Source organism: Rissa tridactyla, chromosome 2 (genome assembly GCF_028500815.1).
Source record: "Rissa tridactyla isolate bRisTri1 chromosome 2, bRisTri1.patW.cur.20221130, whole genome shotgun sequence".
Taxonomy (NCBI): domain Eukaryota; kingdom Metazoa; phylum Chordata; class Aves; order Charadriiformes; family Laridae; genus Rissa; species Rissa tridactyla.
The window spans coordinates 42,420,138-42,447,274 of NC_071467.1; the positions used below are offsets into that span (position 1 = coordinate 42,420,138).

The 27,137-nt window shown below is 44.2% G+C and overlaps 1 protein-coding gene across 1 annotated transcript; it reads right to left on the bottom strand.

Annotated features, from left to right (window-relative positions):
- Positions 1 to 23,074: 23,074 nt before the first annotated feature.
- LOC128904751 (inositol 1,4,5-trisphosphate receptor-interacting protein-like 1) lies at positions 23,075 to 24,220 on the bottom strand. The gene is given in 1 exon segment (XM_054189418.1): positions 23,075 to 24,220. A coding segment is annotated over 1 exon segment (1,146 nt).
- Between the last annotated feature and the right edge of the window lie 2,917 nt (positions 24,221 to 27,137).

Consider the following 27,137-nt stretch of genomic DNA (forward strand, 5'->3'; position numbering starts at 1 on the left):
CCATAGTGAACACCTGCTTGTCCCCGATTTCTGAACTTCAGCTTTGAAAATCAAATTAATTTCTTTGCTTCTTCGACTCCTGAACGTGGTCCTTTAATATCCAAACCGCAGAATAGCACTCAGCCAAAGAGCTTAGAAAGGATCAAAATTAATGAGATTTGTAATAACCTCAGCTACAGGGATAGGCTGCAAGCTTGTAAAGTATATAAAGTTTTGTGTTTCTAGATAAAAAACAGTTCCCAAGTACCAGGAGGTGAGGAGAAATTTCCCTCATAACACAGTGGCAAGAACCAGACAGAGCACAGCAATTCTGTTTCATGACAACCGGGGAGGTTTTAGAATTCATTTCATCCTTCACTGGAACAAAAATGAAGCCTCTCCTATATTTTCACAAAGAAGAGTTGTGCTAACCCCAAAAGCTCTTTTTTTTTAATTCAAATCCTTCTCTCTCTTTTGCCTTCTCTACAGAAATGACCAGAAAGGCTGCACTGAACTTTAGAAACCAGAAAATATTGCCCAAATCTTTAAGCCCTTCAACAACACAGTGTGTTCACACACGTGTATGCACAAAGACACGTGCCAAATGGTAAAATGAAGGAGCAGCAGCCTTCCCCAGCCAGAGGAACGCTATCTGGCTGTTGTGAAGCACCTTATCCCTTATGGCGAGGCGTCAGACACTGGCCGCTTTCTGGAAATTGGGTCCGGGAATGTGCACCCGGTGGGAGCAATTTATTGGTCTCTAAACACCAGACCAGCTAAAGACCCATAAGAAAATTGCTAATGCTGGGCCACTTTGTTTCTTCCCCGGGAATGCTGTGCTCCACATGTCCGTGGATGGATGCAGCCCCACGGGAACATGCGGGGGACAGGGAAGCGGCGCTGAGCATCCGCACACGCTCCTCCAGGTGACAGGGAGCGCTTGGACCCGGGGTAACAAGCACCTCGGAGACTCCCTCTGCTTCAGCCAAACAGCAGTAATGGCTTCAGGACATGCGGAGTTCAGATAGGTCCTGTCACATGAGACAGGCCGACTGCGACGCTTCATTAGCAATTTAAAAGAGTATCTCATTTGCTTCCCCTCTTTGGGGATATTTTTCCTCATTTATTTGTTTGCCTTTGTCTCTGCTAGGCTTTCTTTTTTTTTTTTTTCTCCCTGGTATTTAACATGACCACTGCTTTGGCTCCATGACTGACAGCAGCAGCATTAAAAGAGGAGACAAGAGACCAGCTCTGGAAAGGATTAAACAGCATGAAGCCCACAGCAGCTGCTTTTCCATGGGGCCTTCTCCACCCAAGTGCTCCCTGCTGCTGCTGCCACCAGTAGTGAGGAACAAATGGGTCAGACAATGGGGAGAAAATTTAGGGATGGGGGAGAGGGGACATTTGTGCAGCCACAAGCCTTTGTGGAGGCAGCGAGAGCTAGTACACAGCGCAGATCTGGAGCGGCAGGGGAACGAGCAAAGCCACTGTGGGGACCTGCTTTAGATTGCCCTGTTTTGAAACTGAGTCATAAAACTGGCCCGTGCACCCTCTGCACAAAACACCTTTCTACTCCCACCACCACCAGACTCCTGAAATAAAAACAATTTAAAAAAGTTTAACACCCACCCCTTTAAAAATCTCGATTTCTATTTTGGGTGAGCAATATTCAGCCTCTCTGAAAATCAGGACTACGAGGTCTTTCTTTGTATCGTGTAATGGCCTCATTGTGCATATTTTATGTTGCTATTTTGAGGTAGCTTTAAAAAGCAGTATTTCATACAAAATGGTGGAGACCACAGCGCTAAAATCAGGGAACAGCTGGATTTTGTTAAATTGGCTTTTATACAGCTATTGTTGTGTCATTTTTCCGCCCAGCTCTTCTCAGAAACACTGAATAAAATTGTGAGGAACTTAATGTAATGTAATGGTCAGTCTAATTCGGAATAGTTCAGTAGATAAAATAGAAATTATTACATTGTTTGCTTGGGACAGACTGTATGTTCAGGGAGAGAGGGAACAGAGTAGAACAATAACATGACTAAGACGATGTAACTTTGCAAGCAATAAAGTATTAGTTCATTGTCTTACATTATGCTGTAAATCAGGGAAAGCGTGGGTAGAAGATAGAGATCTCTGTTTGAGAACTCTGTGCCTCTGCAGACCCTGGAGGGGCAGGATCCCTCAGCCAGACAGTCCTCGAAACACCCAGAAATAAGGTGACATCTCCATCAATGTTTCTGAAATGACACAGGAAGATTTCCTTATAAAAGAAGACCTACAACTAGAAGAAGGCCTAGAAGATCCCAATCCAGATATGGTCCAAAACCAGGCCAACCAGCAGCAAGAGGAAAGGATTGCAACCTCCCAGAAGGTGGGCACAGCTCTGAAAAGGTGATGGACAACCCACGTGGAGCCTGGGGGCATCTCTGGTGGGAGACTGGGACTGCACAGCCTCTGGGGTTTCACATTTAGCTGGTAGCAACCTTCTTCAAACTGGGATTTTCTTGCTGAGAGAGAACAAGCTGGTGGCTGAATGCAATGAACTTTTCTTAAAGAAAATGTAGTCATTAGGAACAACTGACAATTGTTCTGGGTGTGATAAATGTTATGATAGTAGATGTAATCTAGAGCTTGGCACATCTTTTTGGATGAATGGTAAATTCACTGAAAAATCAATGTTTAAGGGAGAACAAATGCATTTCTAAAAATTGAGTCAAATTTCATTAAAACTTTCAGACAATGAGATGAAGTCACAGCATTTTGCTTCAAGCTGTTTTGAGCATTTTGTGTAAAAAACATCTATTATCTATTTTATCTTATTTTACCTTTTCGTCTTGAGCAGTTCTTTTCATTAAAAATATTCTAAGGCTTTAAAATGAGAAACCTTTCTTTATTTGGATTTTTGTGATTTATTCAACTTGTATACAGGGATCTCTCCAGTAAACTGATGAAATGCTGGAATGAATTTTACTTCATCTGTTATCAAAATTCAGAGATCAAGCACAGTCTTAATCCTTGTGGTACATCAGTACATAGCCTCTACAAGATATCCAGGTGCTTTCATGAAAATATAACCTTCAACATCAAAACTGACAGTACTTTAAGCATATGCAATAATGAAGACTAGGTATACAACAGCTAAAAAGATGTAGCTGGGATTGTTAGGTTGTGTGATAAAAGCTCCTCTGCGTGCCCACAAAGGAGCAGAGAGAGACATGGCGGGGGGGGGGCCAAATAATATCCTGACAGGCTACTCCCATGCTCATCACAGGAGCCAATAACCCATCAAAGGCCCATCTCCACAAGCGCAGAGGAGGATAAGGGCAAGTGAAAACCCAAATTGAGGACTCCGAGGAAGGGACACCCTGTGCAGCCCCTGCCCCAAGAGACCCTTAGCCCTAGCGTCCAGGCATGAAATCCATCTATGAGTCAATGCCAGAGCATCTTTCAGACTGCTGGGGTTTGCTGCCTGGGGGTGTGGGACATAACATAGGACACAGAGAAAGAGCATTTCGGGATTGCACAGCACTTAACATGGGAAGTTTAGGGGAAGAATAAAAGGCAGGGAAAGGGAAGCATCTAGGTGATCTGGGGAGGAGGTTGTGTGGGAAAATAGAGGGATAAGGACATAAGAAGGGCCAGTTGCTCACCAGAGTGAGAAAAACCAAGTGCCAGCCTCTGGAGTGGAAACAGAGCTCAGAGGCCTGTGTGCCCGTGGTGCCACCAAGCTGGAGAGACTGGGATCCAGGGGCAGCTGCTGGGCACACTTGAGTGTCTGAGCCCAGCTGGAGGCAACCTCATTACATATATACATATATATATATATACACGCACACATATATTTCCACTAACAGTGCTCCATCCTGCTTACCCAGAGAGGGGTTCAGGAAGAGGCCCCTGGTGCTGTCTGTGTTCATGTGAGTCCTCTGTGTGTCTACCGGTGTTGATCTGTATGGCCGGCCATGTACATACATATTTACGCGCTGTGTATGTGTGCCTATTGGGAACACAGGCTCAGCCTCGCTGCTGGTTGGACCTGGGGGCATCGAGCTGTGGGATTCTCATCTCCATCAGGCTGTCAGATCTGTCACAGCTCTCCTACCAGGGATGATCTGGCAAAAAGCCGTAATAGCAGAATATTACAAAACCTGAAATCTGTGTTTGATAGTTCTCCCATATTTTCAAATTCATATTAAATAAATTATTTATATTTGGAAACCACAGGCATTCCCTCCCAAAGAGACAACTTCCAGATTCTTGGAAATAATCATCATCAAACTTTATGTAGCATTGTGAGGCTATTCTTCAAACTATTATTTTTCTATGGTACGGCCAGAAATAGACAGCGAAAAACTTCAGAAAACCATTTAATTTTATTTTGCCTCCTTCCCTTAGATTTTATTCCACTCTGCATTTAAATTTTTTTTCTCCAAATCTGACCAGTTACCAGATCACTTTTGTAAAGGTGAAGTAGCATTTGGCACTGTTGCAAAAGTCTGGGGTCTAGCCACACAGGCATTAGAAGAACTGGAAGCATCCAGCCCCCTCGCTTTATAACATGACTTTTCCCCCAGGAAAGCCAATTGCTCTGTGTTCAGAAATAGGAATTGAATTCACCTTGTCTTTGTAGAACGATCTTGGCACTCTTTATCAGTTTAATCCCCACTGGGCTATACCCTGCAAGCAATAGAGCTACGTGATTGCTGGGGAAAAAAAACAGGGCTTCAGGTAATGGGAAACGAAATGATGGTTCCTCTCTCACTGGCTCCAGGAACGCTTAGAGGAAGCATGAACCTGTGAAGTGTTGAAGCTCTGCCCAAGTGACTGATGAACAGGAGGTTTCTGACTGCTGTGTTGGTGTTCACCGGGCTTCATCAGCACTGTTTAAAATGAAAAGGGCCGGCAAAAGACATTTTCATCCTCTGCCAGTAAAGTTGCTTGGTTTGCACCTGCAGCCCTGTTTTCAAATGCTTAGGACAGAAGCTAAACAACACTTCACTACTGGAGGTCAGTTCCTGAGTTCGCATGACAGGCTTTTCTTCTTAATTAGGTCTTTCCCATATTGTATTAGATTCATCCATTTTCCTATGGCAGATATGCGCAGACTTTCCCTGCCTTCTATCCAGTGTTCCAGAAAGGGAGATTAACAGTGAATGATTAGCCACAGCATAAGGATCTGCAATTCATAGAATCATAGAATCATAGAATGATTTAGGTTGGAAGGGACTTTAAAGATTTATCTGTTCTGAAGAAAAAGTAAATTATTTTCACCTGTCTGCATATTTTCATTCTAATTTTTAATCCACCAAGTTGATGGACTTACCCAGAGTTCCATTTTTCAGATACAAGCATGCCTCCCAAGTATGATTTGCCCATTTATTCAGAAATCAAAATAAAATGTGAGTACAGAAAGCCAAAGTTTCTGATGTGGGCTGGTGTAACTGAAAACTGTGTATACTTGTTATATCCATGGCAAAGAAGACCACGACTAAGAAGACTGTGTTTTGCTCACAACATGCAAAGGGAAGTGCTGAAAGTCTGGGCAGAACCTGATGCGAGAAATTAGGGTCTCTTGGTGGTTGCCCAAGGCCCAGACCTCTCAGGCATGATGTGTGCTAAGGATGGTACAGGTCAGGAGCAGAGTTCCAAGGTCAGAGCCTGCAGCCCACCTCCACAATGTTGTATCCCAAGAGCCAGATAGGAGGCTAAATTTTTTTCCACTAAATGGTCAGCATTACCCATTGTTATACAGTGTGATGGTGTCTGAGACTTTGTGTACATCATTGGTACTGTGCTTACAGAGTTAAAATATGTAATGGGTAAAGGTCTGGATAGTCGATGGCTTCATCATCTCATGGGAGTTTTTGAGGTTTTGATGTTTTCTCTCAGACTGTTTCGGAAGGAAAAACAATTTCAAAGAGTTCCTTCCACAGTTAGTAAAAAGAAAAAAATTTGTCCCAGCTTACCAGAAATGTTGTTTGCTTTAACTTTTGACTATTTTTACCTTTACAGAGGTAAGCCATAACTAACACTTTGAAATAAAGAAGTCTATTAAAAAAAAAAAAAAAGCCTCATGGCTCTAAAACATTGAAATGGCTGTTTTGGAAACTACCGTTTTTAATTTTTATTCTTTAAATAGGAGATTAATAAATATCAACTTTTAGAAAAGAACGGCTTAATTGTATTAATGGCTATATGTTGCATATGCAGCAGTATGTGCAACCAAGTGGTCAAAAAGGCAATTGAGTCGGATGTTTCATAAATGAGAACTGTTTATTTATATTGACAACAGACTTTCATGAGACCTTAACTTGTGATTTCCATCTTCTCTAACACTGAGGAGAAGCAGTCACCATGAAGCTCTTCTCATGACTTGTATTTGCACATTGGCTTCATAATTACGTGTATCACTGATGAATTTGAAACTGCAGACTCTTTAGGATAAATCATAGAATCATAGAAGGGACCTTTAAATGTCATCTAGTCCAGCCCCCCCTGCAATAAGCAGGGAAATCTTCAACTAGATCAGGGTGTCAGAGCCCCGTCCAACCTGACCTTGAATGTTTCCAGGGATGGGGCATCTACCACCTCTCTGGGCAACCTGTGCCAGTGTCTCACCACCCTCATTGTAAAAAATTTCTTCCTTCTATCATCTGGTCTAAATCTACCCTCTTTTAGTTTAAAACCATTACCCCTTGTCCTATCACAACAGGCCTTGCTAAAAAGTTTGTTCCCATCTTTTTTTAAGCCCCCTTTAAGTACTGAAAGACTGCAATAAGGTCTCACTGGAGCCTTCTCTTCTCTGGGCTGAGCAACCCCAACCCTCTCAGCCTGTCATCATAGAAGAGGTGCTCCAGCCCTCTGATCGTTTTTGTGGCCCTCCTCTGGACCCACTCAAACAGGTTAATGTCTTTCCTGTGCTGAGGGCTCCAGAGCTGGACACAGTACTCCAGGTGGGGTCTCACCAAAGCAGAGTACAGGGGAAAAATCCTCTCCCTCACCTGCCTCATCCTGCTGGCCACGCTTCTTTTGATGCAGCCCAGGATACGTTTGGTCTTCTGGGCTGTGAGCGCACATTGTCGGCTCATGTCCAGATTCTCATCCACCAGTACCTCCAAGTCCTTCTTGGCAGGGTTGTCCTCAATCCCTTCACCTCCAAGCCTGTATTGATAATGGGGATTGCCCCAACCCAGGTGCAGGACCTTGTTGAACCTCATGAGGTTCGCACAGACCCACTTCCAGGTCCCTCTGGATGAAATCCCATCCCTTAGGTGTGGCAACCTTACCACTCATCTCAGTGTCATCTGCAAGTTGAAAGCTGTGGGGAGAGAGTTTGCCAGTAAAGACTGAGGCAAAAAAGTTGTTGCGTATCTCAGTTTTCTTCTTATCCATTGTTACCAGTTTGCCAGTCTTGCCCATCTGGTGGGTACGCTTTCTTTGACCTTCATTTTCTGGCTGACTTACCTGTAGAAGACCTTCTTAGTATTCTTTGCATCCCTTGCCAGGTTCAGCTCCAGCTGCTTTTTGACCTTCCTGACCTCATCCCTACACAACCAGGAAGAATCCCTAGACTCTTCCCAGGATACCTGTCCCTCCTTCCACTACCTGTGCATTTCCTTCTTGCCCTTTAGTTTGACCAGCAGGTCTCCACTCAGCCATGCCAGTCTCTTGCTTCCTTTCCTGATTTCTTACACCTGAGGATCAAGAGCTCTTGCGCTCTGTGGAAAGTGTCCTTGAAGATCTGCCAGTTCTATTCTGCTCCCTTGTCCCTGAGGGCAGTTTTCCAGGGGGTCCTGTTGACTAACTAGTTGAACAGCTGGAAGTTTGCTAAAATTTAGGGTCCTGAATTTATTCTTCACCTGCCCCATATCCCTCAGCATTATGCAGTGACTGGTGCATGATCACTGCAGCCCAGGCTGCCTCCAATCTTGATGTCACCAAATAGCTCACCTGTGTTGGTGACCAACAGGTCCAGTATTGCATCCCCTCTGGTAAGGCTATTACTTGGCTTAAGAAGTTATCCTCCATGCATTCCAGTAGTATCCTGGATTGCTTATAGCTCACTGTGCTACTTTTCCAGCAGACATCAGGGTGTTTGAAGTCCCCTAGCAGAACAAGAGAGCCTGCGAGTGCAACGCCTCCTGTAGCTGGAGTAAGAAGGTTTTGTCAATAGACTCCTCTTGATTGGGCGGCCTGTACTAGACACCAACCACAAAGTTCCCTTTGTTGTCTTGGTTTCTGAGTCTTACCCATAAGCTCTCAACCTGCTCATGGCTATTTTTCAGAGACAGCTCTTCACACTCTATCCATCTCTTGACATAAAAGGCAATGTCTCTGCCCCTCCTTCCTTGCCTGTCCCTTCTGAACTGCCTGTAGCCACCAATAAAGGCAGTAGGCTAAGACGTGCCAACAGCCCCACAAACACCTCTAGATTGACTTATTGAAAATTCAGCAAGTAATATTCCATTTAAGATTTTTGTCTTTGCAACTGCCTCTATTTCTAAAGATGTCTTGCTTTTGTGCCCTGTCTTCATCTCTCATCTTTTAGAAACCATAATAATTTTCTTTGATGTTCAACTTTCGGAGTCCTTAGCCATTTTGCCTGTCCTTTCTAGGCTTCAACTATACCATTTATTGAATCAATGAAGAAAAACAGTGCAGAATCATCTTTCTCTCTCCCTGTAAGAGGTTAATCTTATCCATACAGCCTAATATGCCATATTAATTCTTCTCCCCTTTCATCCACCCACAGTGACTTATATGAGAAACTGTTAAAAAGATGCATATTTGCTTTCCCTGAGGACGCCGTACTAGAATCACCCGTTTAGCAGATCTGAAATGCAAAAGCCTTAACTTATGTACATGCCATCCCAAATATCCATGAGATTAGAAACATAACCTTGTCACAAAAACGGATTAATGTTGTATCTCTTTTTCCTGTATTCTTTTTTTCAGACCAGATTAATCTGCTCTCAACTTTTGATATAATGTGTGTCTGAGGACTGAAGCCTGAATGAATGAAGCACAGCAATAAATTGCACTAAGCCATTCTTGTGAGAAAGAATTTTGCTTTGAATAGAGATGAAAGCAGGGTGTTTATCCCTTATGGAAACAATCTTATCTTGAAGTGAACACAAACAAAAGGTCCTGCAGCTATCATTTCTCATGACAGAGACAAGCTGAGAAAGAGAAATTATATTCGATCCACTTTGTTTCATGATAGTTTAAAAGAGCATACAGTCCTGGTTTCCTCCTGTAATCCTTAGCATCGGTAAGTGAAGGTAAAACACAGTGGGATTAGTGTCTATAGACAGGAAAGAAACTTCCTAAAATTGTGCTCTTAGAGCAACCGGTGCAGCAGTGGATTGTTCAGCTCCCACACCTGCTGTTGCTCTTTGCCCCAGTAGTCCTGAGCTCAACCACTGCTGTTGTAATGCCACAGACAGGAATGCCCCTGTACAAGCATCAAATGTGCCCGTCTCAGTTGCTTCCAGTGTCTCCAAGTGGGTCTCAATGAAGCTTTTTATCAGTATCAGCATGGGATATTTTGTTTCAGCATGAAAAAAAGGGCTTATTGAGGTCAAAATCTGTCTCTCCAGCATCACCTGTTTCATCATCTATCTTAAAACATCAGCCAGCACAATCACACACGCCACTGCTCAGTAGCTTAACATGGTCCTCAGAGAGCCCTTCCCTGACACCCACTGATCCGTCTGCTATATGTCCATTAATTTTGTTCTGTATTGTGTTTTCACATCAGCCAAGCAAAAGGATAATTTGCCATCTGTCATAATTCTCTGTGCTTTTCTTTCCTGTTTTTCTCTCCTTTTGTAGATGTTTAAGTTTTTACTGGTGGCTTGGTGACTTGCAGGAGCCATCTGGCAGCTCTGTGGTGTGCCACGGCTCACACTATACAGTGCTGATCTGTTAGGACTCAGCTGTCAGAAGAGGCGGACTTCTGTCAGGTTCCTCAGCTTCAATTGAGTGCTGCAAAATGCATAGTGTGCAGGTAAAATGAACTAAGACAGTAAAACAGTTGAATTACTCAGTACTTGAAAGACCCAGAACAGCTGAAACTTGAAGGAAACATAAATGTTTTATGATAATGTTTAGGCCACCATCACCATGCCTTTCTGAATGGACAAAGAAACCCCTTTGTAACAGTGAACAGTGCAAGGGAAATTGTGCTTGCTGTTACTGAGTGAACCAAGAACCTGAGACCCCTTCTTGAAAAAAAAAAAAAAAAAGATAAGGGTGGATGTGACATACAAACACAGAACAAAATACGGAACTTGGGAAACTGAAGGAGATAATTTAGAGGCCCTCTTCCAAGATACACTGACAGCAAAAGAGAAGTAAATTACTTGTAGATGTCTCCAGAATGGTCGTTTGCACAATTGCCAGATGATGGTTGAGTCAGAACTGGAAACCAGAGTTTATATTGCAGTTGCACTAAAGAAAACTAATTACCTTCTGTTCAGAAGGGTAAAGAGGGTTTGACACAGGGAAAGATCAGACACTGCCATGTTTTGAAGTACATGACTAAGCTTAGACTTTCCTTCGTGTGAATGCCGAATCTGCTTGCATTTATCCTGAGTTATAGGCAACCCCAACAATAAGGAATATTGAAGAAATATCTCACCAAACCTCAACCAGTTATTTCAGTGCTGTAAGTGGTTACCAGCTTTTCAACTCAATACCAGAAAAAGCCAGTCTTTTTCCATTGAACGCTAGAGATAAAATCCACTGCATGAAATGCATCAGTATTCCAGAGTTGGTTAACTGTCCTTAAGTCTTACTTCTGTAATAGAGAGGAAGGACGCCTATTTCCTTCTCTTCCTGCTAGGATACCAACCCCAACAGGGGACTTTCAACATTTTAAAGGAACAAAAGAAAATCAAAAAACAGTAGGAGATCTATATGCGAAGTTTATCCTTTGCAAATGTGTCACAGGGATACGGTCTAAGTACTGTACGCACCAAGTACTAAGTCTTGCTCTCATAAGCAAGAAACCATTTATTTTAATGGAATCTCCACTGCTTTAGAGGGACTAAGGTAACTTCTACTGTATCTGCTATGCACTCTGTCATGATTTTAATAACATCTTTTCTTAACCAAGTCCTCAGACTTATTTAAACTTAGTATTATTCACAAATGAAGTGTTCAGTTTACATTTACAGTCACAACACAAGCACCTGCAAAGGGAGGAATCCTAGCCATGTGAATGTTTAGAAGGGATACAACAGTCTATCAACGTGTAAAAAGAGGACAGGGCACAACAGAACAAAAGATGACTTTTTTTATTTCTTCATGAAGGTTTTACTCCTTCTTTGAATGTAGAACTGGAAGCCCCAAACTCAGCCTTTATTACTTAATTACAGAGTTTTAAATTTAGTTTTCTTTTATTCTTCCTTTGCCAAATTAAGGTTACATATAATGCCTAATAAATCTGGCAATTACCTGCAAAGCTGATTAAAGATCAAATAGATCCAGAATTCATAGCAATATTTATAAGTAATAAAAAAGGGGAAGAGTAATGTATTCAATGAAAAAAGTTATATGAAATAAAGCCTTTTAGCAACACTGCTTTGATCTGTTTGTATCTAAGCCCACTCACAGAAACTTTTCTTGAAAATTAAGTTAATTTTATATCAAAGAATAAAATGTTCTTGAAAACTACAAAAAAATCTTGATAAAAGTATAACTTAGGTTAATGTCCTAAATAGGCACAAATAAAACATTAATGTGCTTTAAGCTAATGAAGAGGACTCCGCTGGCATTTTATAGAACTTTATTTATTAAAATGTGAAAGACAAAAAGAAAAGAATAGAAGATGGCATCATTCATTCTCTTTTAAATGGCTTTCATTTGAAAAATATACTTGGAACAGCAGGATTTTTTCAAGCTGTGCAATTGTTACATGATCTTTTTTAATTATTATTATTTTTTGTAATCTGCGTCCTTTTATTGTGATGTCAGATGAGATCAAGCATTCCTCAGCTCAGTCTGTGGGCTGTTAGAGTGCTCAGCAATGGGAGAGTAGGTTGCCAGCATTGGTCTCAATCTGAGGTCTACAGGCAATGTCATAGGAATACAAATAGTATTTAATATCATAGGTATTATGCAATGGGCTTAAAATTCTTCTCTAAAATAATGTTGGTTGGAGTATTTTTGAGATGCAAACAAAAAAATCCAGGAGACCAGAGCCCTCAATGGGACTTAGCACGCTGAAACGTCTTGTGGTGGTGTCAATAATGCTTCCTACCCTGCTGTGAGAGCTTTGTAGGATCTACCAGAGATGTGGTGTGGGAGCAGCAGTTTCCATATGCTGGCGTACTGACACCACTCGATACCTACCAAAACCGTAGAACTAACAGCCCCTTTCCAGCTCGCTACAACCAAACATTTCTAAGTTCCCCTTCTAGTTTGGCAACAGTCCCTGAACCCGAGTCAGCAGCATTCAGGCTGTTTCAGCTCTCCAAATACAAGCAGTGAATTGCAGCCAGCTATTATTTTTGTGGCAGTCATTAAATGTCATTTGCAAGCACAGTGTTCTCTGTCCCTGATTGTGCAGGTCATGTCTTAAAATCATATTGCATATTAATATTATATAAATAATACCATGAGACAAACCCACTTGTCCATTCTGTTTCATCAAATAATGCATAAAACCTTAAACTTTCACAGCTATAAAGTGTTTGCTATATAATGATGTCTAGTTCTTAAGGAGTAGTTTTCACCATTTGGCCTCAGAACAGTTTATAAAGAATGGAAATACCATTGCTGCCATCACTGGCCATGAACTTAAGGAGCAGGATGATAAAATAACGTCTCCAGCACCTTTCTGGGATGAACTGAAATGAAACAGAAGCCATGGGATTCACATTCTATACATATGAGTGCATCAGCTATGGCAGGTGATAATGGAGGTGCCATAAAGCTTTTGTGTCATTCAAATGACAGCTTCTATCTGCAGATATTGGAAATGCTTGGGAGACCATCTATATGAAGAATTAAGACTAGCCACCTTGGGCAATGCCTGAATAGACCAAATATCTGTCAATGCTGACCGTGCAGGAGAAATCCACACCAGTTTGCCATCAGTCAGCACAGTTGCTAAAACAAACTCTTCATGAATCACAAGTAAAATTCGGAAGGCAGGAGTCAATGTAATCTCCAGAGGTAGAACATGCCACTTCCCCTTTCTGCTCCAGAATGTTGCATAGGTGCAGCTACTGCCAGTTCCCCTAAACTGGATCAAGGTTAATCCTAAAGGTAGGCAAAGTGACAGTGTTCCCTGCTTCACAGCAGAGGCTGCCAAAGCAAAACCACAGGATTAAGATGTAACAGCGTGTTTGAACCAATAGTTTTTCTTTTAATAGAGGTTCATATAAACAGAGGGGAAAGACAAAGGCAAAAACCGTGATGCATTCTGAAAACGCAGGTATGTCAGAATATCTGTAGCAGCCAAGGTGATTTCTAAAGCATTAAACACAGACTTTCTGACACGTTTTCTTGTGAGGCTGTTTGCTCTCCATCACAATCCATGACAGTTCCTGGGCAGACCATAAACACGAGTTGCGAGTACAACTCTGACGCAGTAAGTCCAAGGGGCATGAGAGCAGCTATGTCTGAAGGAAGCTGTATTTAATAAAAGGACAAAAAGACACAGGTAACCGTAAAAATTTATAGGAGCTTTTGATGAAGGAGAAGTAAATGCTGCTCAGATAAAAGCCCACACCACTTACCTACGAGGAGAAATCTCCGCTGTCACCTCTAACTGCTGCTTGTGTTAGACATTAGAAAGAAAGGAATGGATTAATGGACTTGCTAATGACCTTCCTGCCTCCATCAGTAATTTAACTTCTGTATCCTGCCTTTCACTCACTGTTGGAAAATAATTGATACTACACTATGATAGAGATAAGCTATCAAGGTTCATCAGGACGCAATTTAAAGGTGATCAAAACATCATTCATTCTGGGCTTTTTTTATTCCCTTCGGGCTTGGTACCCTTTAAATCTTTCCAAAGGGGTACCAGTGCATCTCTGTTTCCATAAATGACAGTATTTCTGTTGTTCTCTGTCAGTTTGAATAAAGATCACACATGCAAACAGCAAGTCTTAAGGAATCAGTCATTTTTATAGCACTGGAAGCCATCTCAGGATGGGGATTTCACCTTCCTTTCACCACTTTTCTGCTCTAATTAGATATTTTGTGCTTGTTTTGATTTATATTCAGTTGCACATTCACTCCAAGATGAAGAAACATCTGGCTTTATACACAGGCATTAAGAGTTGTCCTCAGTTGAAGATGTAGAGCATGGGAAGAGAAGAGCTTTCATACTCTAGAAATGGTATTAATACTTAACAAACTGAATAAGCAGTTGAAAGGAAAGAAACCGAAATGCACTGGAGACATCCCTTCTGTTGACAACTATAAAGCTGGCGACTGCTATTCCATCACCTTTGCTCCAGTGCCTTTCTCTTATTGTGTTGCATTTTAGCCACGTGCCCAAGTCCTGTTGAGGACCTCTCTTCCATTACAGGATTATGTAGGTTCTAAAATGGCAATAGAGAAAACCAGCAGACAATTTAGCAATTTGAGCATTTTCATCAGGGAACATGAAAATGACAATGTGAGCTGCAGAAGCCACTTTGACACTCCAGGATGCTGGCAGAGGTGTGGAAAACAGCAACATCTCCTTCCCTCGTTCCCTCCTGCAGGCGGGGGAGAAGCAGGAAGAGAGCTGCTTTCCATCCCTGGGCATCCTGAGCCATTCCTGGGACTTCACAGCCATGTTTCGCCCCCCGGAGTGCTAGGGCAAGCTGTAAATGAGCTGAAATCAAAAAGTATCACTAAAGGCTGAATCCCTACCTGGAACAAATCTTTACTATGAAGCCTGCAATGATATTTGAGTTCTTTGAACTATGTGGAAATGATACAGAGATAATCTTTAATGAAGAGACATACTGACTTAATTGAAGTGTAATTCATGCAGCAGTTAGTGGGGAAAAGTCTGATGTTCATGAAAGCAAACAGCTACTTGGAAGCATTGATTTAAGCACTCGAGTTTCAATCTCCAGGAGGAAAATGATATCAAGATTTCTCGCAACAGTTTCACCTTTCTGAACTGTCTGGATGATAAAATGACAATAGCTTTTTTTACAGTTGGATACAGTTGATTTAGCCAGAAACAGAGAATCAAATAAGCAAATCAATAAATTTTGGCAACTGGATGAAAACAATCTGTTCAGATCACTACAGATATGCTAGCTGTAAATGAAGTTAAACCATGACCAAGCTTAAACTGATGGAATATTTATAAAACTATCTTTTAGGCCATTTCTTACATTTTTCCTCTGCAGCCGATCAATGTACTCACTGCAAGAAGGTACATGATTGGGATTGTAATTTTGGTATCAATCTTCTTATTCCCATCTATTTGTCTTTACAACAACGGCAAAATTCTACAGGCTTTAGCAAATTGTCCATGGTAAATACGTCATATTGAAAGTACTTACCCAGAAACAGGACTACTTAATCTTTTTTTTTATTTAAAAGGAATTTAAATAAGCTTGCCACCTAGTGGGGCATGGAGTAGTACCAATAAAAGAGGAAATGGTTATTGCTTAGGGAACATTTAGCTTCTCAGTTTGGATAGAAAGATGTTAACATTTCTCCTTCGGAGACAGCTGACAGACAAGAATTCTGTCTTGGGGCAACCCTTTGTGGTGGAATAGGAGAAGTTACACATCTCACATCCTCCCCTCCTAAAACAGGTGATGCTGGTAGTAGTGATGGTGAGTGCTTCCATCCTGAGGCAAAGAGAAATGTCCATCTGGGCGCTGAATCACACCTCGTGTCCTGCCTCCCAAGTTGCTAAATGGGAGGGAGGATGGGCTCAGGTGGCCAAGCTTCACCCAGCTGCCTGAGCACACCGGGCACTGCTTGCTCTGCTGCAAGCTGACAGACTCGCCGGTCCCACCAGAAGAGGTGGACGTGGGTTTCCCCTGTCAGGAAGCATTCCTTCTTCAAGTATGGGAAGATGTTCATGAGAGGTTGGTTAAGGAAGGACACTGTCTCGCTAAGCCAGTGACAAGGGTTTTAAACAGGAGTCATGGGAAAAGGACAAAAGGCCAATGGGTACATGTAAGAACAGCTTACACTGGACAAGGAACCTGAGACTGGGAGTCAGGGTTGCTTAGAAGAGGGTTGAAGGACGGAGAAGAAGGAATTGTGTCAGTCCACAGAAAACATGGGGAATAAGATGGGGGGATTGTAAGGTTTTAGCGAGAGCAAAGATTTAATTGGTGTAACAGGATATGGCAGGATAATGCACATGACTCATAAATCAGTATAAATGGATACAAATTAGTGCAAATGGCCTGTTCTGGAAGAACAGGCAAGGCAATAGAGAGGAAATGCTGGTTAAATTGAAAAAAGAGTATCCAGGCTGCCTCGGTAGGTGTCAGTTACAAACCAGTACACCAGGCAGGGCAGAATCCTCCAGAGCACAAAATGTGGTCCCCCTGGGGGTTTTTAGCTGATCAAATGCCAGATGGAAAAGGAACACAGTAGGACACAGTCTGCCAGGGTCATGATACGCACCATGCACTCTTTCTGGGTGGAACCCAGCTAAAAATCCAACCAGATTTGAATCCAGGTGATTTGCAGAAAATTCAACAGTAAAAGGATTGTGACTACCTGTTCATCTCGTGACTGCATATTGAATATTTTAACTGATTTTACTTTTTTTCACAGAAATGTCAGATAATTCTTTAGACTTTCATCCTGGCATCTAATATTTTCCATGAAAATCTATCCTTTTGTAAAATGAGTATGTGTGAATGTGGAAAGGAAATGAGAACAAAAAGCAGAGTTTTGCTTAACAGAACGTAAAACTGATAATTATTGTTAATATTCATTTGTGATGCATATCACGCTGAGCTGCCAAAGAAAATTCTTGCTGCCCTGCAATGTTGAAATGCTTTCCACCAAGATCTGAGTAATTTTGCTTGTCAAGAAAGCAATCAGCATGCTTTATTCCATAGACCGGTTCCACCAACATCTCTCGTTCTTCTTCAAGGCGTAGAATACACTCTGCTTAACTTTCCCATAAATACCTGCTTAACTTTTTTTTTTTTTTTTAAATACCACACACTGTCATTGTGTGCAATTAACAATCTTTGGCTAAGTGAGGAACCTTATGCACATTTCAGACAGACTGACAGGTGACAGATTTACTTCCCACATCCATACATTGTTATGAAGCACAACTCCCCCACTGAAGACTGACAGCTGCCTGCATTTACAAAGCCAAAGACCTGCTCAGTCTGATTTGTACCAATACACTAGGCAATATTGGGAAAATGTTCCTATTGATTCTTACACCCACACCGTAGGTGGTAAAACTGATTAGGTGATCAGGTTTTTCACGCTGCCATAAGCAATTGTCTGATTTAACGCCCAGAGTTCCCTAGATCAATTCGCTGTTATTTCTGGAGGCTGTTTTGCACTTTTTCCCTGCAAAAGCTTAACAAAGTAGTGTTGGATACACATTGCACGGCTTCACACTCCTTCCTACTGTTTGTGACACAGAATTAAAGGTTTGTCTTCATATACAGCAGAGTATGTAATAGGCTTTTGTAGTTCAATGGCTATTTCACCATAGGTCAGTTCATCTAAAAGACTTTCTGATAAACCGCATTCTTTCCTCGGTATATGAAGACTTTCCACATGATTAGCTAACTGAGCCACAAGACTAGCTGGTCTGAGATGTTGAAAAGCAATTTCATTCAACATTGCTGGGGAACTCCGCAAGAGAAAAGTCTTCCAGATTAAGACTTTTGTCAAGGATTTTCAATTACTACCTTGGTTCTGATGATGTGACTTTTTCCACTATACTGGATGGGAGCCTTAGGGATTTCAAAGCAGATAAGAGGAGCTTGGCTTGGGGAAAATGAGGGTGAAGACTTTCATCAGTTGATAGTCAAATAAACTTTTTGAAATTAAATGAAGGTGACATTTAAAATATTGAATGTATCTGCTTGTCCGGTGTATAGTTCTTGGCCGTATTTCGCCTGGCTGCTAATCACACTGCATTAAATCTCACCCTGCAAGCAGCTCCCTGGAAGCAAGTGGAAATATCCAGCAAGGTGTTACTCACTGCCAGAATAAGCACCAGCTTTCAAGGACATTTACATGTTACTGACTTGTGAAAACATTTTCTTTTTGTTGTCAACAAGGACGTTGGCAGGAGTTTTTCCCAGCAGAACGGACAGTCAGTCATCCCAAAGGGAGCACAAGCCAGCCTTGTCTGGGCTTTGCTCTGTGCTGCGGGAGAAACAAGGGGAGGGAGTTAGAACTGCTTAAATTGCTTCTCCTGCCAGTGGAGGGAGGGCTGTACCTTGACACCTGCAAATGGGGGTCCAGTCATCTAACATAAGGGTTTCCTTTATTCCACAGACTGTATAGATAACTTCAGTGACCCTAAATGCAACCCAGTCCACTGATGTTATATTTTAACAGGGGAAGATGCTAACTTTAGCCAGTTCTTTTGAAGAAGCGTTGTGCACTGACTGAGGAAGAGCTGAAGAATATTGGTAATTTAAAAGACCTATAATGGACAGACTGTGAAACGGGGAAGGACTAAGACCTAGAAGTATATTTCTGTGGATTGTGAGCTCCTCACTAAAAGTGCATGGGGATAGTTGCTATCTGGATGCAAATCAAACAGCTTTACTCCAAGAAATGAAGCTGTGGAGTGGCATACAATCTGCCTGTCTGTGTTCATATACACAGGAGGAACATTTTTGAGGGAAAAACCCAAGAATTAGCAGTGGGATTTGCAGTTTCTTGAGAAAACAGAAGAACTGTTGAAGAAACAGGCCCACTCAGATCAGCTAATCTGTGCCCAGAATCTATTAGGCAACATCATTTCTTGTTTTGACAGAACTTGATTTCAATTAAATCGTGAAATGAATGCAAAGCCCTGTGTTCCATTAACACTCAATAAATCCACAGCAAATATTTTTAATTAAATTATTAGGAGATTAAAATACCTTAGAGATGATAGAATTATGCCTCAGTGTTTGGCATGTGCACATGGGGATTTAAGAAAATGCTGAAAAAAACAGGTAGAAACCTTTTTGCTCTGTGATGAAAAAGAATATATACTTGAAGACAGATGATGAAAATTACAATAAAGTGCTTGCTTTCTAGCAACAGTTTCCGTTTTTACCATTTAAATTATATCATTACATTAAGGTTCTCCCCATTATAAGGGCAACTTTCAAAACCACCTAAGTACGCATTTCTGAATTTCCAGCTATTTATGCTATTTATTCCAGCTGTTTATTATGTCCTGTTACGTATAATACCTTTATCAGATGAGTCTAACCCAGCTCCTGCCAATGTGGAAGGTGAGCACAATGGGAGTTGACCTGGTTGCTTAAGAAAGGGTTTTGGTATCCTGCAGGAGTAGCTATATGAACTGTAGCAAACATCAGTAGCTACAGCCTAGACATCCACATTTTCTAGTAAGTCAAGCAGAAAGACCAAGGACAGACCCTAGGGAGTGTCTGTCTTTAGCTGGGTTTTAGCTAAGAGCCTTCCCTTTGGAAAAGGTGTATTGCTGTTATATCTAAGCCTGTTGCCTAAACACTTTGGAAGATAGCTTCCGGTCATCAATGGCACATTTTTTCTTTAGTGGACATCTATTCAATTTGGGGCTGAATGCTGTTCCCAGAAAGCATAATTAATTTAGGGTAAGAGGGGCTTGTTTGGTGGTTGCAGCTTGCAAAGCATTTCTTGACATTATCTTAGCCGACAGGCCCAGGGATCCCAGGCCTGATTCTCTGCCCTGTGGGGTGTGCATGTTCAGAGCCACCTGGAAGAGGTGCAGGCCCATTTGGCTGGCTCCTGGGGTCCCTTCTAGAAGACCCCGTGGAACAGTGCCTGTTGGGCAATACAGGCAATACAGGCAATACAGGAACAAAGTGTCTGTTGCGCAATAATCTTTATTGTGTCTCCACAAGCAAACAGAAACCCAGGAAACTGCACGTTTTTGCCAATCCTTAGGCAAAGATTGTGTCCCTACCAGCTGGTGGGCTCTATCAGTGCCGGAGCCAGTTTCACAGTACCCTCAGCAATGAGGTCACCCAGCCCTTGGTCACATGCCAGAGGGACAATGAAGGCCATCGTGACATACTTCAGCTCTGCAGCCTTTATGGGTAGGGCACCCTGTACCATCACTGAGCTGCTGGGACCTAGTGGGAGAAACCAGTGCTGTACAGACTGCCCAGCACAGGCTCGGATAGCTACCACTGGAGTGTCAGGCACAGCTGATAACCCAGACAATCTTCCCTCACTCGTCCCCCCTGTCCTCCACTCCTATGCTGGCAGATGGTTACAAAAACCAGCGAATTCTCTTAATACAGGGTATTGTAGTAGAGTCCTGGGCTGTGCAAATAGCAGGGTGTGGGGGCACGACTTAATCTAGAGATCTCTCATGGGGAGAGAAGTGGAGCCTGGTAGCCTGCACACTGCCATCTTTGAGGTTTCTTGCTTTTCTGATATAATATAACCAGCGAGAGAAGAATGCTGAGACTTACTCTGAAAACCACGAGTAGCAAAGTAAGTGTAGCATGTGTAGCGGGAAAGGGAGAAGGAGAGCAGCTCAGGAGTACCACAGAAGATAACTCTGTTCCAGAGTTAATCGCTATGTATGATCACAGGAAAAACATGAGAGAAATACACCCCAGATTTTAAGATTACAAGTGTTTTATCAAACATTGAGAAATAACCTCAACAGGATAATATCACTGCCAAACTGTTAAGATATTCTTATGTTGCGTAACTAAATCTCTATTCATAACCAGCAGGAATCATTAAGGATCTCTGCATGCAGCCCACTGACATGTCTGCTTTGGTCTCACCAGTATCATATTTCAAATGTTCATTTCACTGCTATTCCTTATGAAGGTAGATAAAAATATCATACTTATCAAACATTCCCTTATCATTGCCAAGGAACAGACACAGCATCAACTCTATTCTTGCTAAGTTGAAGTTTAGCATAAAATTATCATCTGCAATGATACTCGGTGATTAACAGTCTTAGTACATCCCTAGCCAAAATCCCTGTGGTCAAACTTATTATGAAATGAGTACCAAGACCTATTAGTACTGCTTTGAAATTATAATCAGTGACTGATGGCTGAAAAGATAACATAAACTCTCCCCATAGAATAACTTGAGAATATATTTTTCTAGAGGGGAACATTAACATTTTCAACTGATATTGAAACACAAGAACTACTAAAAAAATTTACCACATTCATTCTCTTCATTCAGGGAAATAACTTCTGTGACCTCTTTCCATTAAAACAGGACTGAAATAAATTACATTACAATATGAATATGTTAAAGAAGAGCAACATCAGATGACCATTGCTATTTCTGGAAAAATCAGAACATAGAATCATAGACTCACAGAAGTGTTCAGGTTGGAAGAGACCCTACAAATCATCAAGTGCAACCATTGACAAAGCAATGCCAAGACCACCACTAAAACATGTCCCTGAGAAACCCATCAACATGTCTTTTAAATATCTCCAGAGATGGGGAATCCACCAAACATAGCCTGCAGGAGGAGCTGTGGACTCCGTCGAGGGTAGAGAGGCCTTCCAGAGAGGTTGGGACAGAGCAAAGAGCTGGGCAATCGCCAACCGTACGAAATTTAACAAGAGCAAGTGCGGGATTCTCCACCTGGGATGGGGTCATCCTGGTTATACATACAAACTGGGGGATGAGAGGCCAGAGAGCAGCCGTGGGGCAAGAGATGTGGGGGTCTGAGTTGATGGCAAGTTGAATCTAGAAGAGAATCAGAATTGTTTTGGTTGGAAGAGACCTTTGAGATACTTTAAGGGTCTAACCGTCAACCTAACTCTGCCAGCCATGTCCCTGAGCAGCACATCTACACGTCTTTTAAATACCTCCAGGGATGGGGACTCAACCACTTCCCTGGGCAGCCTCTTCCAATGCTTGACAACCCTTTCAGTGTCAACATTTTTTCCTGATATGCAATCGAAACCTCCCTCTGGCGCAACTTGAGGCCAGTTCCTCTTGTCCAATCGCCTGTTACGTGGGAGAAGGGACCCACCCCCGCCTCGCTACAACCTCCTTTCAGGTAGTTGTAGAGAGCCATAAGGTCTCCCCTGAGCATCCTCTTCCCCAGCCGAAACAACCCCAGTCCCCTCAGCCGCTCCTCGTGAGACTTGTGCTCTAGACCCCTCACCGGCTTTGTTGCCCTTCTCTGGACCCACTCCAGCACCTCAATGTCTTTCTTCTAGTGAGGGGCCCAAAAGTGGACACAGTGCCCGAGGCGGGGTCTCACCAGCACTGAGTACAGAGGTACGACCACTTCCCTAGTCCTGCTGGCCACACTATGTCCAAGACAAGCCAGGATGCTCTTGGCCTTCTTGGCCACCTGGGCACACTGCTGGCTCATCTTCAGCTGGCTCTTGACCAACACCCCCAGGTCCTTGTGCGCCAGACATCTTTCCAGAGACTCTTTCCCGAGCCTACGGCACTGCATGGGGTTGTTGTGACCCAAGTGCAGGATCCAGCACTTGGCCTTGTGGAACCTCACACCGTTGGCCTCGGCCCAGCGCCCCAGCCTGTCCAGATCCCTCTGCAGAGCCTTCCTGCCCTCAAGCACATCAACACTGACGCCCAGCTTGGTGTCATCTGCAAATTTACTGAAGGTGCACTCGATCCCCTCGTCTGCATTGTTGATAAAGATATTAAAAAGAGAGGAGGCCCCCGGGGGGAACCCTGGGCAACACCGTTTGTGACCGGCCGCCAACTGGATGTAACTCCATTCACTACACCTCCTTGGGCCCGGACAGCCAGCCAGCCAGCTTATTACCCAGCGAAGCCTATGGCCGTCCAAAGCCATGAGCAAAATGCTCCCTGGCTCTGTGGCAGCTGAGCTGTCAGCACCCTATGCCGGCATTCCCCCCCAAAGTGATGCCTGGACACTCATGGACGCAGCGTCTCTGTGTTTAACAAGTGATTTATTGCCGTCTTAGCACAGGGCAAAGCTCCCCAGGGACATGGACTCATTTCTGCAGCAGCAGCTTCCCCGGGAGCTGACCCCGTGCCTGAAGAACTGTGCCTCGGCCACAGCACAGCTCTCTGGCCACGACCTGCTGCCGGTAACGGTGGTCTCTGCTTACTCCCAGCTCAGGAAGGCATACGAGTCTCCTTGCTTCACTCCAAACGTCATCTCAATGAGGACGGTACTGTGGGAAGCGAATGTCAGCTGGAGCTTGCAGGAGTGCCTGGCGGGCAGCACCGCTAGACGGCAGTTTGTGGACGGCGCCATAAGCGCCCAGGCGTGTTTCACCACTATCTGGAGCCAGCGTGCGGTTCTCTCCATGTCTAGGTAGGGGCCGGTGCAGAGGGTGCGCAGGAGGCTGGGACCCTGTTTTTGCCTCAGCTCCTCCTGGGGGTGGTGGAGGAAGCAGAGCATGTCCTCCGCCAGCGGCTCCCTCATGCAGGTGCACTGCAGCTCTGCGCGGAGGCTGGACTTCCTCGCCGGCGTCTCCTCGGTGGTGGTGGCCATCTCCAAGTGGAAGGCGTGCCCACGGGGAGGCTTCAGGGGCACGAGCAGGCGGTAGACGGCATCCTGCTCACAGGGACTCCAACCTCGCAAGGTGCTGCCCACCCCGATGACTGGCATCAGTCGTGGCATGAAGCTGTTCCTGGAGAGTTTTTGGCAGACACGGAGAAGTTCATCCACCAGTTCCTCCACCATCGTGAAGGATTCTGAGAGGTCCAGGAGGCGCTTGGCCGAAATGGTGTGCGCATCCAGGGCAACACTGGGTCTGTCTTCCGTCTTCTCCTCCTTGTCAGCTGTGTCTCTGGAAGTGCCCTCCTTGCTGCTGCTGCCTGGCTGGTGGCTCCATCTCCTCAGCCAGCAGCAGAGCCCAAAGAGCAGGACCAGGAGTGCAGCAGTGGCCCAGAACTGCCACTGCTGCAAGGCAGCAAAGAGCCGGGCTCCCCAGGCAAGGGCGCCCAGCTCCAGCTCCCGCAGCACCCGAGTCATGCGCTGGCTCGGGTGCTCCTCACGCTGCTGCTCGCGTTCTCGCGTGGCCTCGTCCAGCTGCTCACCGGCAACCAGCCAGCGCTGGACGACGCTTTGCACAAACAGGGCAAGCGACAACGACATTGTGGCAGCCATGGCCTGCAGGAGGAGGGAGAGAAGGGGTTCAGTGGGGCCGGGAGGGAGGGAGGGAGGGAGGGAGAGGGCGGTGGGGGGAGCGGGGACGGGAGCCGCAGGGAGCTGGGGGCAGGTAGGAGTCGGGGCGAGGCAGCGGGGAGGCAGCAAGGCCTGCGCCCAGCCCCGCCGGCAGCACCATGCCCGGCCCAAGGCGCTGCCGGCAGCGGCCGGACCCTCGATGCCGGGTGAGAACCCACCCCCCCGCCCCGGGGTCCGGCGTTTCTGCCCCGGCCCTGGTCCAGCCCAGCCTCCCCCCGCCAGCCCACTCACCGCTCTCCCGTGCCGTACTGCCCTTTATAGCTGCCCCCATTGTCACCCGTCCCCTGTGGTGTCCCAGGCAACGCAGCGCATCAGAGGCACGGCCGGCAACCGGCCCCGCCCTCGGGACCCCCCTGGCTCAGCGACTCCCCGCTGCCCTGGGGTACTGGTTAAGAGGTCACTTTCTTCACAGGAGCTTGCGTGGGGCTCTGCTTTGGATCGATTCTCATCTGCTTGCCCATGGCAATCTCCTAACCGTAGCATAGCCTGAGTTGGAAGGAAGCCACGAGGATCATGGTGTCCAGACCCTGACTCCACGCCGGGCAACCTTAAAGATCAATCGTAGAACCAGAGAAGCACACACTCATTTAGGGCAGTAAAGACCCTTAAGATCCTCGAGTCCAACCGCAAGCCCTCAGGGGCTGGCGGCTTGGGCTCAAAGCGTTGTAGCAAGTGGGGTTCCACCAGGCTGGTGCCAGTCACCAGCAGGGTTCCCCAGGGCTCGATTTTAGGGCCAGTGCTCTTGAATGTTTCCCTAAATGACCTGGATGCAGGAATGGAATGTTCACTGAGTAAGTTTGCACAGTTTTTCTAGCTGGCTGAAAATTTTTTATTGACTTTTATAAATATGGGAATATTAATGACTTCATAATAGCGTATATTTCATCAAGAATAATAAATCAAAACCATTTGGAAGCTTCTGGTCTTGGAAGTGTAAAATTATAAAGGGGGTTTTCGTTACAGGTAAAGAAATTACTTGTCAAATAATTATTTCCATCTTTTTTTCCGTCCATAATTTCCAACAAAATTCAAAATATTTAAAAAAATTTATAAAAATAATATTCTTATATTTCATATGAGATCAGAAAATATTATCCATTTTAAAAAATTTTAAATAGTTGTAGTATGTCCTTGAAAGGTTTGTCTTACTATTGACTGAATCATGAAGTCAAAATATAGTTTCAATGTAAACCACAACTCTTCATTTTGAAAATGTCTGAGGAGGATAGTCTGGTTATTTTGAAACGTTTCAGAAGTTAGAAATGCATTAAAAATGAATTTTCCTTTAGAATTATAAATTAAATGAAATTATGTTTTACAACAAATTGAACATGTGCTTCAGAAAATTACTGAGGGCTGATGGAAATGTAGTGACATAGGGCAGGGAGAGGAAGTCAGGGGCAAGAAAATTCACTTTTCTGGAAGGTTTTATTTTGAATCTGTATTTAAGTTCTCTTAGGGCTATTTGACTGTCAATTTACCCCACTTTTCATCTGTGTCCTAGAATCATAGAATTGTTAGGTTTGGAAGGGACCTTAAAGATCATCTAGTTCCAACCCCCCTGCCACAGGCAGGGACACCTCCCACTAGATCAGGTTGCTCAGAGCCCCATCCAGCCTGGCCTTAAAAACTTCCAGGGATGGGGCTTCCACCACCTCTCTGGGCAACCTGTTCCAGTGTCTCACCACCCTCATGGTGAAGAACTTCTTCCTAACGGCCAGTCTGAATCGACCCATCTCTAGTTTTAATCCATTCCCTCTAGTCCTACCATTACCCGACATCCTAAAAAGTCCCTCACCAGCTTTCTTGTAGGCCCCCTTAAGATACTGGTAGGCCACTATAAGGTCTCCTCAGAGCCTTCTTTTCTCCAGACTGAACAACCCCAACTCTCTCAGTCTGTCCTCATAGGAGAGGTGCTCCAGCCCTCTGATCATCCTCGTGGCCCTTCTCTGGACACATTCCAGCATGTCCATATCTTTCTTGTAGTAGGGGCTCCAGAATTGGACGCAGTACTCCAGGTGGGGTCTCAAGAGAGTGGAGTAGAGGGGGAGAATCACCTCCCTTGACCTGCTGGCCACGCTTCTCCTGATGCAGCCCAGGATATGATTGGCTTTCTGGGCTGCTAGTGCACACTGACGGCTCATGTTGAGCCTCTTGTCCACCAGCATCCCACAGAATCACAGAATCACAGAATCTTAGTGGTTGGAAGGGACCTTTGAGATCATCAAGTCCAACCACATTAAAAAAAAAAAAAAAAAACACACACAAAAAAAAAGCACCCACCAACTAAACTCCACATCCACAACCCCATACACAACACCCCACCACAAACCAATAATCTTGGGCACTAAAGCATGCCCTGAAGAGCCATGTCTACACGTTTCTTAAATACCTCCAGGGATGGAGGTATCCCCAAGTCCTTTTCTTCAGGGCTGCTTTCAAGCCAGTTGCTGCCCAGCCTATATCGGTGCTTGAGATTGCCCTGACCCAGATGGAGGACCTTGCACTTGGTCTTGTTGAACTTCATGAGGTTGGCATGGGCCCACCTCTCCAGGCTGTCAAGGTCCCTCTGGATGGCATCTCTTCCCTCCAGCATGTCAGCCGCCCCACACAGCTTGCTGTCATTGGCAAACTTGATGAGGGTGCACTCTATGCCACTGTCCATGTGTCTGACGAAGATGTTAAAGAAGACCGGTCCCAGTACTGATCCTTGAGGGACTCCACTTGTCATCGGCCTCCACTTGGACATGGACCCATTGACAGACACTCTTTGGGTGTGGCCGTCAAGCCAGTTCTTTATCCACTGAATTGTCAGTCCATCAAACCC